We start from the raw sequence: 12,410 nt of genomic DNA on the forward strand, positions 1-12,410 counted from the left end.
GGTATTTAACAGCAGTGCTGTAATGATAAATATCGAAGTGGAAGAGGTCATAATGGTGACCCCCATGGAAAGTCCAAAATGCAAGGAGCTGTTCTGATCATACCTGCACAACCACATCAATGCATAGCATAAAAGCCGATGCTTCAGGATTGGCTATAGCAGCCTTAGACTAGTGAGCTGACCTCATTCTCTGATTCTAATTTGTCACAAACAGTAGTGAAACCTGAAAGTCTTGATATCAGCCCACTCATTTGCTGGAGCAAGACACTCCCGACAGATGATGTCATCACGCATGCTCTGAAAAAAGTCCCAAAGCTGCACTTCCCGGTGTCTCCCTACTGTTACACAACTGCCTTGTTTGTGCTTCTCATATATGAATCTTGGCTGTCAAGCCTTGTTGGAGGCCTTTTCTGACATTCCAAAGGCCAGGCGGAACAACTCTGTCTTACAGGCCCTGCGGAAAGAAATCAGATCCTGCAGGGCCCTGTCTCATGAGGCAGAGTGTTCCACCAGGCCGGAGCCAGTGTTGAAAAGGCCCCGGCTCTGGTTGAAGCTAATCTAACTTCCTTAGGGCCTGGGACCACTAGGGTGTTGCTATTTATGGACCTTGAGGCTCTCTGTGGGGCATACCGGGAGAGGCGGTCCCGTAGGTATGAGGGTCCTAGGCCGTGAAGGGCTTTAAAGGTCTGACTTGTAGGCTTGGTCCTCATTACCAAACCTAGTTTAACATATGTGGTTTGACAACGACGTATAGAGTTGGGCTGAAAGGTTAGTTTCAATGTTAAATTACGATGGGACATAGGATTTTTAGTTGCAAGGGTCAAACATATTTTGATTAGCTTTAGGGCTGGAACAAAATTCCTTTTCCTCTTTGCATCCAGTAGCAGCCAATGGAACTGTGCTGCTCTCCTGTCTTCTGAATATGTCAGGTCACACCTGCTTGCCAAGAGGGAGAGGGGCAAGGCACCGAGAGCTTGGTATGGTGTAGGCACAGTAAGGACACAGCATCTGGAGCATTAGGCTGGTTCTGCCACAGCGCCTGCACCACACTGAGCTCCAGCTGCCTTGCCTTTTCCCTTTTTGGTAAGTGACCCAGCATGTTCAGAAGGCAGAGCAGGGCAGCCCCACCAGCTGCTACTGTTACATCTCCAGTAGTAAATCAACTTATTTTTAAATTGTGTGCCAGGGAAATCTTGCCCCAATTGTATTTATAATAAAGGTTAAAGACCCCTGGACAGTTAAATCCAGTCAAAGGTGACTATGGGGTGCGGTGCTCATCTTGCTTTCAGGCCGAGGGAGTTGGTGTTTGTCCACAGACAGCTTTCCAGGTCATGTGGCCAGCATGACTAAACTGCTTCTGGTGCAACGGGACACTGTGACGGAAGTCAGAGAGACAGAAATGCCATTTACCTTCCCGCCACAGCGATACCTATTTATCTACTTGCATAGGCATGCTTTCGAACTGCTAGGTTGGCAGCTGGGACAGAGCAATGGGAGCTCACCCCATCGCGCAGATTTGAACTCCTGACCTTCCGACCAGCAAGCCCAAGAGGCTCAGTGGTTTAGACCACAGCGCCACCTGTGTCCCCTAGGTATTTATATAGAAGTGAGTGAAGGATACAGACTTATGGCCAGTCCATCAGGCAAAGTGTCACCAGGCCAGTGGGAGGGAATAGGCTTATGTTCTCTAGATCTGGCATGACCTGATCTAAAGGTTTGTTGCCTTTAAAGCAGCGAAGGTGTGAGAAATGTATCTTAACATTTGATTTATATATAATACCAGAAGAATGTGTAAACCTTGTATAGAATATAAAGTAAGTTTTGTTCCTTTCATATTATATATAAGTATCTTTTAATATTCTTTTAGGATTATCATCCAGACCGGCCTGACATTCAGAAATCCATGACAGCTTTCAAAAACCTTTCTGTAAGTTACATAGGTGATAGATGGCAACATACTAGTCTAAACATCATACAAAATAGCGTATCAAAGTCACGAGAGCACTTTGGGTGGGTATCATGAGGGAACAGTATTTAAAGATGAATCGCTATGGAAGAATTTTTAAAAAGATGGTTCCACTGGAAACTCTGGTCTGGGTTCAAGGGACAGACAATTTATAGGATAAAAGAGGAGTCACATGGTACTACATGAAATACCATGACTCAAACCTTTGCATATAGAAATCTGTCTGAGTGAATTCAAGTACTATAAATCCATATAAGGATGAAAGCACCCATGTTGTGATTGGTCCACATAGCCAGCTTCCTGTTTGATTGTGTGGTGTTAGGCTGCCTACACATCATACTTCCCATGGATCATGGCACGCCAACAGAATTTAAATGTGAATCTGGTCATTCAGAATGCAGAACCAGCAGGTGCTTTTCTGGTTTAAATTAGATATACTCCTCCTATGCAAATGCTTAATGTAGCAAAGTAGTTCAAGGCAGGCAAATTTGAGAAAGCGTTCTGCAGTTGAGGTTCACAGAGGGGAAAAGAAGCAAATCCCTGTGTGCTGAAACTCTTTTAAAAAGTTATTTGTGCTTGAAGTTTCTTGAGCAGCTTCCTTTGTTTAGGATGTTTCACATGTTTCACACACCCTGATATGGCGATAAATGTCCTATATAATGTAATCCTTGGGTGATAATTGATTGTGTTCTCTATTTTACTGAGCACAGTGAATGAAAGGATATATATAGCCCTTTGTAAAATATTTCATTTGTTAAAAGAGGACAAAAAGAATTGGTAAGAAGTCAAACCAAGTGTTGGAATAGTTTGTGTAGAAACAGCTTAAAAACAAAACAATTGAAACGTCAGACTAGGGTAATTAAGTCATGATAACTATTTATACTTTAATAATATTTTTTCAAGTGCTTATAGGAGCTATATGTTATACATGAAACAGTTAAGTAGAGACAACCCCTACCCATAGCTTGCAATCTTAATGACACCTTGAGGAAAGGTAAGAGATGGACATTAAGGGACTTTTAAAAAAAAGTCAAGGGAAAACAAAACTGTTTGGTAACCAGCTGTCCCACTACTGTTGAGGTGCCTTAAGTTTCTATTTTGTCTTCAAGTATAGAAAAGCCTTTAAAGCAGCAATGATGCAACGCATAGCCATCTTAAGTAAAAAAAGGGTAGTTGGAATTTGGTAGTCTGGAGAGTTCAAAATGCAGTTATGTCTATGACTGTCTCTCCTCTTCTACAGCCAAATCAAATGAAAAGACCCAGGCATGGTACTCAGTAACTGTTGTTTCTGGGCTATTTCAGTTGTGCTTGCATCCTGGCTCATGATATTTTCTCCTGGTCCAATAGGCACAGTGTCAAGAAGTACGGAAAAGAAAGGAGCTTGAACTCCAGATACTAACAGAAGCTATCCGCTGCTGGGAAGGAGAGGACATTAAAACACTTGGAAATGTTATTTACATGTCACAAGTCATGATTCAGTGTGCTGGAAGTGAGGTAATGCAGCTCTGTTTAAAAGAAAAGCCAAAGTGGTTGCCCCCCCTTGCCGTGTTCGTGGGCCCCTATCCACCCCACCTAACCAGTCCTCCAAACTCTGGCAGAACCTGACAGGGAGAGGGAGAGGTGTTGCAAGTCACAAGCCAAACGGTAGAAAGCTGCCACCACCTTTCCTTTCCTGGGTCAACTCTAGAATGGGGTCCAAGGAGGAGAACCCCCCTTCAATATTTACCGGGTTGCCCAGACCTGTGTCACTGTACCATGACGCAGACAGAAATCCAACAGATAGATGCACCAAGGGTCAGGCACCAGTTTAGCTTCTTCGGCAAAAGACACAAAATACAAAAGGCAAAAGTCCTTTTCCAAATTTATTGAAAAAGCCACTTAGAAAGTAAAAGCTTGCACATTTCTTGGAAGGTTACAAACAAAACTAAAAAACACTGTACTGTACAATATAGCTAACTAAAACATACTCACAAAGCATGACTAGTTCAAAGCATAGCAAGAAGTCACAAAGTCCGTTCTTCTGGTCAAACGCCCTCAGGTGAACACCAGGGCAAGATAGTCTGCAATTTTCATCTCAGTTCCCCAAACTTTTATCCTTGAGAATCCCACGTGGAGAAGGGGTTTAGGGACCAATCATTTCTTTAGGTTAATTACCAATGGCTATATGATGGGACTATATCTCCTGATTGTCAGGAGGCCAGCACAGCTGAACTTTGTTTTTGCTCAAAGGACCTTGAGATCAAAAGACCTCTTCTTTGTTCCCATACTTTTCTGACATGTACCAGGCTCTTGAGCTGTAAATTACCTGATAGCCTTTTCACACCCATTCCACATCTGAGCCCCCAGCTGCCAGAATTTACAAATCAGATAACATCTCCTTCCTGCCCAAGTCAGGATGCAATTTGATTCACATTTCTAAAGACAGGGAGGTTTGCAGTTAAAGAACCTAGACACCCATTCCCAGAAATGCACAGTTTTAACTACCCCACAATGCCTCACTCTTGCATGAACCAAAGTTTAACATACTAAGATTTCCAAACTTCACTATACCCCCGTATAATCTTGTTTTTTTTTAAATGCCTGACATGCCTTAATATTACTAAAGCAAGAACACATACCAGTGTTTGCGATCACAATATGCCATATGAAATTTTCTTTTGTCACTTAATTGTAACTTTGTATTTTAATGATTCGCCTTCTCTTTTCTCTTTTCTTTTTTTAATAAGGAAAAGAATGAAAGATACCTTCTTCTCTTTCCTAACATATTGCTCATGTTGTCTGCCAGTCCTAGAATGAGTGGATTTATCTATCAGGTAAAACAACTTTTAGTATAACTTTTTCTGCATACTATATTTATGTAATCTTTAGCTTTTGGAACATTTGTATCATATCCTCTGACTGATCCTATAAGGCAGAAGTGGGCAAGATTATGTCTGAAGGCCAAAATGACCCTCTAGGCCTCCCTTCATGACCTTAGGACTCTCCCTCCCCCACATCATGCCCCCTTCACCATGCCTTCTTGGCACCCTCAAGTACTTTTGTGTGGCTCAGATGTGGCCTTGAATTGCGATAATGCCTCTTGCTTCGCTGGGGATATGTATGTTTGTGGAAATGGCTGACATTTGTGTGACTGGAATGAAGTCTACCGTACAGCAGCAAGAGTCACTTATTTGATTGTTAAATTTCTATACTGCCAATCATCTGAAGTTCACAGGGTGGTTTGCAATATAAAAACACCAAAAACACCAAAAAGTGCCATAATAGCAAACAAAAACAACACATCCCCACAGTTTAAAATGCTATAGGGTAAAGGTAAAAGTAAAGTAAAGGGACTGATTAAAGGGACCCCTGACCATTAGGTCCAGTCTTGACCAACTCTGGGGTTGCGGCACTCATCGCGCTTTATTGGCTGAGGGAGCTGGCGTACAGCTTCCAGGTCATGTGGCCAGCATGACTAAGCCGCTTCTGGCGAACCAGAGCAGCACACGGAAACGCCGTTTACCTTCCCGCCGGAGCGGTACCTATTTATCTACTTGCACTTTGACGTGCTTTTGAACTGCTAGGTTGGCAGAAGCAGGGACAGAGCAACGGGAGCTCACCCTGTCGCGGGGATTTGAACCGCCGACCTTCTGATCGGCAAATCCTAGGCTCTGTGGTTTAACCCACAGTGCCAGGCCGCATAAAATGCTGTTAGCCGAAGGCCTGGGAGAAGAGGAATGCTTTTGCCTGGCATCTCTAGATAGGTAACGAAGACGCAAGGCAAGCCTTCCTGGGCAGACCACTCCACAAGCAGGGATCCACTGCAGAAAAGGCCCATTGTCGTGTTGCTGCCCTCTCGTGGAGGAGGCTTACCCCCTTTTTCTGCTTCCACCTCCAACCACCATGAACATACAACCTCTGCAATGTTTCTCACAAGAGAATGATTTGGTCCTCAATGACTGGAAAAGGTTCCTCAGCCTGCTACTACTGTGGTAGAGGAGCAAGTAAGAAGCATAAAGGCGGCACTGTGGATATTGAACATAAAACACTCCAAGAGCAAGCTGTGTCCCAATCTTTGCTTAACCACCCCTTGGCTCAAAAACAATTCATACATTTGTTTTCATTCACTGAAATGAATTTAGGATTTATCAATGTAAATAAGCTCACAAAAGTTACTGATCTCCTGGAGGCTGGCAGAGAAGAGACAGAGAACTCCCTTCTTTTTGTTTGGCAGAACGCTTGATTCCCTGCACGCAGTTCCTTGTCACCCATGGCTCCTAGGCTAGTGCTTAAATACAAGGCTGCCGTGTTTTTGGATTTTGTTTAAAGAATGGTTTGATATATCTGTTTTTTAGGGGAAATTGCCGCTAACAGGCATGACCATTGCAAAGCTAGAAGACAGTGAAAATCACAGAAATGCATTTGAAATATCAGGTAATGTCTAGTTCTGTTTGTATCATTTTATGTGGCAAAAGCCATCTTGAAAAAATAAGTCACAAGACAGTTTTAAGTGACCTCTCTGGTCATACTGTTTATAATTTATTCATGTTTAAAATAGTATGTGGGTTTGTGGGTTTTTTAAAAAAAGAACTCAAGACAGGCTTCGCCAATAAAAAAATCAGCAGTATACCAGTAAAATAACAATATGGTCTCGATGCCTGGAATTGTAATCCACTCGATCACTGGGCCAGCAATCACTTCAAGCCTTCAGCCTGCACATGCGAGGGGGAAAGTGGGTAGAGGAATAGGAGTATACATGTCAGCCCTGCTCCAATGCCTCCTTCTCCTCCACCCTGATCTTCATAAGTTTTCTGCAGTGCCCATTTGTGTGTCCCTTTCCCTCTTTATATTTTTGCCATCACCTGTCCAGCTGAACACCTGAAGAGGGCTTTAGTGGAAGGGGACTTTAGTGCCTTCACTGCACTCCCCCCCCCCCCAAGCTCTTGCAAACTGATTGGCTGTTCCAAAATCAGGGCAACACAGCTAAAAAGGTCCTCCCCAAAGTCACATTAAGTCTGGGGTGGGGGGTAGGGCATTTGGTTCAAGGCTTCCTCAGTTGATCCCAGAGAGATTCACTAGAGGAACAGATATTCTGATGCACAGGACACAAGTAAGTGGGTGAGGAACAAATGGCCCACCATATAATGCTGAACTATAACTCTTATCATCCCTAACTATTTGCCATGTTGGCTGGGACTGATGTTGGAGCACAATAACATCTGGAGGGCCATAGGCTCCCCACCCCTGATTTAGAGTTCCAGAGGTCGAAATCAGCACCTTGATTTGTGCTTGGAAATTCTACAGCATGGGTATATTGAGACTTAACACCAGCTAAAACCTGAGCAAGCCATATTCTCTGCTAAGCAGAGTTAGCTGACCGTAGCACTCCAAACAAGAGTGCTGGTTCTTGAAGATGTAGTGGTGATTCTCTGTTGAGGTGGCCATCGTTGTGCAGGGGTAGTAGTGGTTCATAGGGAGAAAAGCCCTAAACATCATAAGTATTTGCACTGTACCAAGTGCAAATACCAAGTATTACTCATCCTTAAAGGGACAAGAGAAATCTTAAGGAACGCTTGTTTAACTGGGAGCATTCTTCTTTTTTCATCCCCAAATTGTGGTAAGGTGATGTGGAGGAGACACCAGATTCAGGAGAAGTGTGCTGATCCTTAAGAAGCAGAATATGTTCATTTGTTTGAAACACGAAAGTGTTTTGCCGTGTTGGCTGTTGCTAATGTGAGAATTCAACACAACCACTCTTTCCTTCTGTATTTTCTGTTGGGTTCCAGGAAGTATGATTGAACGGATATTGGTATCTTGTAACAACCAACAAGATTTGCATGAATGGGTAGACCATCTGCAGAAGCAAACCAAAGTGACTACTCTTGGGATGCCTGCTATTAAACCTCATTCTGTGCCATCTCACACGGTAAGAGGCCACAAGCCTTTAGTACCATTGGGTTTAAAATAGGTCATTTTTTCTGTGTTCCTGGAGACAAACAAATGCATCCATCCTGATAATTTAATTGTAGTCAGTGTTGGAGCTGTGTTAAAGTAGGGTATTAATGAAATATTGTGATTTGTTTGGAGGAAAAGAAGCACGCTGTGTTCGGGCACAAAGATAAACCAAACTCTGATTTGTTTTGTTTGCAGCAGGTGGAAGCATTCACATTCAGCCATAGCTCATTTTAAACTATGGTTTAATGTGATGTGCTAACCATAAAAGGTAGAGGTAAAGGGACCCCTGACCATTAGGTCCAGTTGTGGCCGACTCTGGGGTTGCGGCGCTCATCTTGCTTTACTGGCCGAGGGAGCTGGCGTACAGCTTCCGGGTCATGTGGCCAGCATGACTAAGCCACTTCTGGCGAACCAGAGCAGCGCACAGAAACGCCATTTACCTTCCCGCTGGAGCAGTACCTATTTATCTACTTGCACTTTGACGTGCTTTCGAACTGCTAGGTGGGCAGGAGCAGGGACCGAGCAATGGGAGCTCACCCTGTCGCAGGGATTTGAACCGCCAACCTTCTGATCGGCAAATCCTAGGCTCTGTGGTTTAACCCACAGCGCCACCCACGTCCCATGTGCTAACCATACCATAGTGTTAATAGATTGGTAAGTTCCAGCAAACCTGTTTTTAAGTCTTACAGCAGGAAATTTAATAACGAAAGCTTACTGGTGTAGGGTTATACGTGGCATTCCCTTTTGATTGTTCTTTCTTTGCTTGTGTGATGTTTGTTCATTTTGGCAGCTTCCTTCTCATCCTGTAACACCATCCAGCAAGCATGCAGACAGCAAGCAAATGCCTCTGACTCCAGTATACCACACTCTTCCACATCCTTCACATCATGGGACGCCTCATACCACTATAAACTGGGGACCCCTGGAGCCTCCCAAAACTCCTAAGCCATGGAGTTTGAGCTGCTTGCGGCCTGCACCTCCATTACGGCCTTCAGCAGCACTCTGTTACAAAGAGGTGAGCATGTGCAACCCAGTGAGAAGTCTAAATTCTTTCCAAGTCAGAATTCTATACGGATAACATAAAGGATTCCAGCTGAGATTCAGCTTGCATTGAGTCAGTCACAATTAACCAAGGCTGTGATTTCTAGGCAGTGAGTGGGAATATCTAATTTGACTTTGGGACACCATACACTTTTTCTCTTCAGCCACGTTTCTTACTGGAAGAAAGGATGGGGAAAAATATTTAATAGAAAGAGTAATGTTCTTGAAATGATGATGGGTCAGACACTAGGGAAAATGTGTCCTGTGTGTTGGTGTATAAAAAGCAAATCCTCCTTCAGTTGCGCTTTCACTGTCTCCAGGCCACATGCAGTTTTCCTCAGCCAAAATTTAGTATTGTAAAAATAGAAATCGAGACAGCAGGGTTCCTGTTTGCTCTGTTTCTGAATTTGCACAGGCCTTCTGTTTTCACCAGTAGTTTTTGCCCAGCAAATGTCTCTTGTAGTTTAATAGTTTAAACGGGTTTTATTAATAGCAGCTCCTAAAATCAACACACACTCATATCTTTTTGTCTTGGTGCTTTCCTCCTCCAGTGCAGCTTGGAGAAAGATTACAACGGAGATTACTTTCAGTGCAAACCATTAGTATTATGTGCAAACAAGGAATCTTGATTTAGAGCAAACAATGGATAGTTGCTCAACAAGCCAGCTTCATATGAAGCTTGGAAACTGAAAGTAAAATTGATGTATCCATCATACAGGAGCGGACTGGGGAGTACATGAGTCCAACACTTCACTTGGGCATATCCACATAGTGATAAGCCATGGTTCAGTGTTAGAGGCAAAGCAGCCCAATGGCTCATAACAGCAAACCATGGTGACCAGATATTGGGCTCATACACTTTCTCCTCTTCTTGAATATTCAGATTCCTGCTCTCCCTTTCTGATATGATCAAACCATAGTTTTCTGTTACATTAGAACCAGGCAAAATTTGATCAAACTGGGAAGTGAGGGAGGAGGAATTGGGTATGCATGAGCAAAAGGGCAAGGAGAGACCCAGTGTGCAAACACATTTGACTCAGGCCATTCAGTAGCTTTCTGTCATGTTTTCCCACCACTTCCTTGTCCACTTTTTTAACAGATGTCTAGTTTACAGACAGACTAGCATATCTTGGAATTCCTGTAAATTAGCTTGTTTGCTCAGCAGAACTGAAGTGCTCTGTGTCTGTTGCTCTCCTCTTTTCAGTATCCTAATTTAATGCACAGGGTTGTATCATCCTATTAGCACAATAACTTCCACCTGTGCATTGGAACTTCTTCTCCCTCTCCTCACCCGTGCATCCTGCTTTAGGGCTTCTGGAACAGATTTGGGGGTCACACAGGGAGAGGAGGGGGAGAGGAAGTACCTTGGTGGGGGCGGGATGATTTCACGGGATACAGCTGGAAATTTAATATTTGTCAACTATTTGAAACCAAGGAAATATACTAAGTTGAACTCTCGAGGCTACATCCACAATAGAAGGCTGCGGCTGGATTTAGACACATCAAAGAAGTGTTTCAGTTTAAAGCGTTGTAAATTTAAACAGGGAAAACAGGTGGAGAAAAATAGGACTCCAAATTGCCATGTGATGGCACAATGTTATATCGCATATACAACACATGTACAGTCTTGCCTCGGCTTCCGAACACCTTGGGAGTCAAACGTTCTGGCTCCTGAACGATCGAAAACTGGAAATGATTGTTCCGGTTTTCAAATGTTATTTTGGAAGCCGAATGTCCGACTGGGATTCTGCGGCTTACGATTGGCTGCAGGAGCTTCCTGCAGCCAATCAGAAGCCATGCTTTGGTTTCCAAACATTTCTGAAGTCAAACGGACTTCCGGAACGGATTCCGTTCGACTTCCGAGGTATGACTGTAAATCTCTTTTCTTTACCAGTCTAGCTGAGTCCCATGTTTCAGAAGACCAAAACCGGCTTATCATTTCTCCATCAGATTCTTATGATTCTTATGTTGTGATTTTAAATTGTAGTTATTTATGCAAACTTGATTTTTGTTAGCTACGTTTTGCACTAATATAAAAGTTGAATATAAACATCAATCAATAAAGAAAAAAACACCATTTTTATTGTTATGTATTTCTAGGCAACAGCCCAGAATGGAGAGAAATGGTTCACGTGAATGAGAGTTTGTAATAGTGAATTGCTATTCTATTGGTGTGTTTTGATACCTTGACACAAGTAGGTTTTCACTGTGTTTGTATGTATCTCTGTCCCCCCTTTTTTTCTTTTAACTCCAGGATCTCAGCAAAAGTCCCAAAACCATGAAAAAACTACTGCCCAAGCGAAAACCTGAACGGAAACCATCAGAAGAAGAGTTTTCGCTGAGAAAAAGTAAGTGTGTTTTGCTGTGTGGGCGAGTGAAGGCTTTTCATTCCTTCTGCTTAGTCCAAAAATTACTGTTGTTAAACAACTGGGAATCAGAATCTTTGCTGATTTACTGCAAACTACTTGGATCTACCATTAGATACCAATACCTTCTGCCCACCATATCCATATCGTTCTGCCCACCAAATACCTTCTGCCCACCAAAATCCATATCGTTCAGCTTAAACTCACAAGGTCATTGGTTATATTGGTTATATGGCTTGCTCTCACTTCCTTTCATAAATGCAGGTTAATGAGCTGTACACATCTAAGTCACATTCAGAGCTAGGCCCATTAAAATCAGCAGACTTGAATTAGTCTTGACTAACTTAAAAGTCCATTGATTTCTGCGGATCTAATCTTGAGCATGACTCATTTGCATACAGCTTAATGTTCCGACTGGGACGCGGGTGGTGCTGTGGGTTAAACCACAGAGCCTAGGACTTGCCGATCAGAAGGTCGGCGGTTCAAATCCCCGCGACGGGGTGAGCTCCCGTTGTTCGGTCCCTGCTCCTGCCAACCTAGCAGTTCGAATGGACGTCAAAGTGCAAGTAGATAAATAGGTAGCGCTCTGGCAGGAAGGTAAAGGGCATTTCTGTGCGCTGCTCTGGTTCGCCAGAAGTGGCTTAGTCAAGCTGGCCACATGACCTGGAAGCTGTACACCGGCTCCCTCGGCCAATAAAGCGAGATGAGCGCCGCAATCCCAGAGTTGGTCACAACTGGACCTAATGGTCCGGGGTCCCTCTACCTTTAATGTTCTGAATGCCAAGGCAGCAGTCACCATTCCACAGTTAGTTGAGAGGACTGCCCTGTGATAGGCAAGCTTTTTTACATTATCTCAGCAAGAAATTAACATTTCTCACATTTCGTTGCGTTGAATGATACCATGCTGGCGAAGCGGTAGGGGCTAGCAGCACCATACTAGCAACAATAGTCACTGTGCGAAGTCAATCCACTGTAAAAGGTTGGATGGAGAATCACCTAGGGGTATACAGGATTAGTGGAGATAGGTGCTCATGTCATAGGTCAAGACCCAGGAAGACTGGATGCCATGGCCATGTTGACATAAGACAGCTGATGCTTTCAAA

General features: G+C 43.5%; 1 protein-coding gene across 5 annotated transcripts in view; it reads left to right on the top strand.

Annotated features, from left to right (window-relative positions):
- The window catches only part of ARHGEF7 (Rho guanine nucleotide exchange factor 7), an 83,713-nt gene that overhangs the window by 45,562 nt on the left and 25,741 nt on the right, over positions 1 to 12,410 (top strand). For all 5 annotated transcript variants that reach the window (XR_014167682.1, XR_014167683.1, XM_081908184.1 and 2 more), the window contains exons 11-17: positions 1,868 to 1,927; positions 3,314 to 3,460; positions 4,693 to 4,779; positions 6,301 to 6,379; positions 7,732 to 7,871; positions 8,691 to 8,915; positions 11,196 to 11,289. Coding sequence is in view for 3 of the 5 variants with exons in the window: in XM_081908184.1 (XP_081764310.1) it covers positions 1,868 to 1,927; positions 3,314 to 3,460; positions 4,693 to 4,779; positions 6,301 to 6,379; positions 7,732 to 7,871; positions 8,691 to 8,915; positions 11,196 to 11,289 (832 nt within the window). In the remaining 2 variants the exon portion in view is untranslated. The remainder of the gene's footprint in view (positions 1 to 1,867; positions 1,928 to 3,313; positions 3,461 to 4,692; positions 4,780 to 6,300; positions 6,380 to 7,731; positions 7,872 to 8,690; positions 8,916 to 11,195; positions 11,290 to 12,410) is intronic.

This window comes from Podarcis melisellensis (genome assembly GCF_964234715.1).
Source record: "Podarcis melisellensis genome assembly, chromosome: 4".
NCBI lineage: Eukaryota > Metazoa > Chordata > Lepidosauria > Squamata > Lacertidae > Podarcis > Podarcis melisellensis.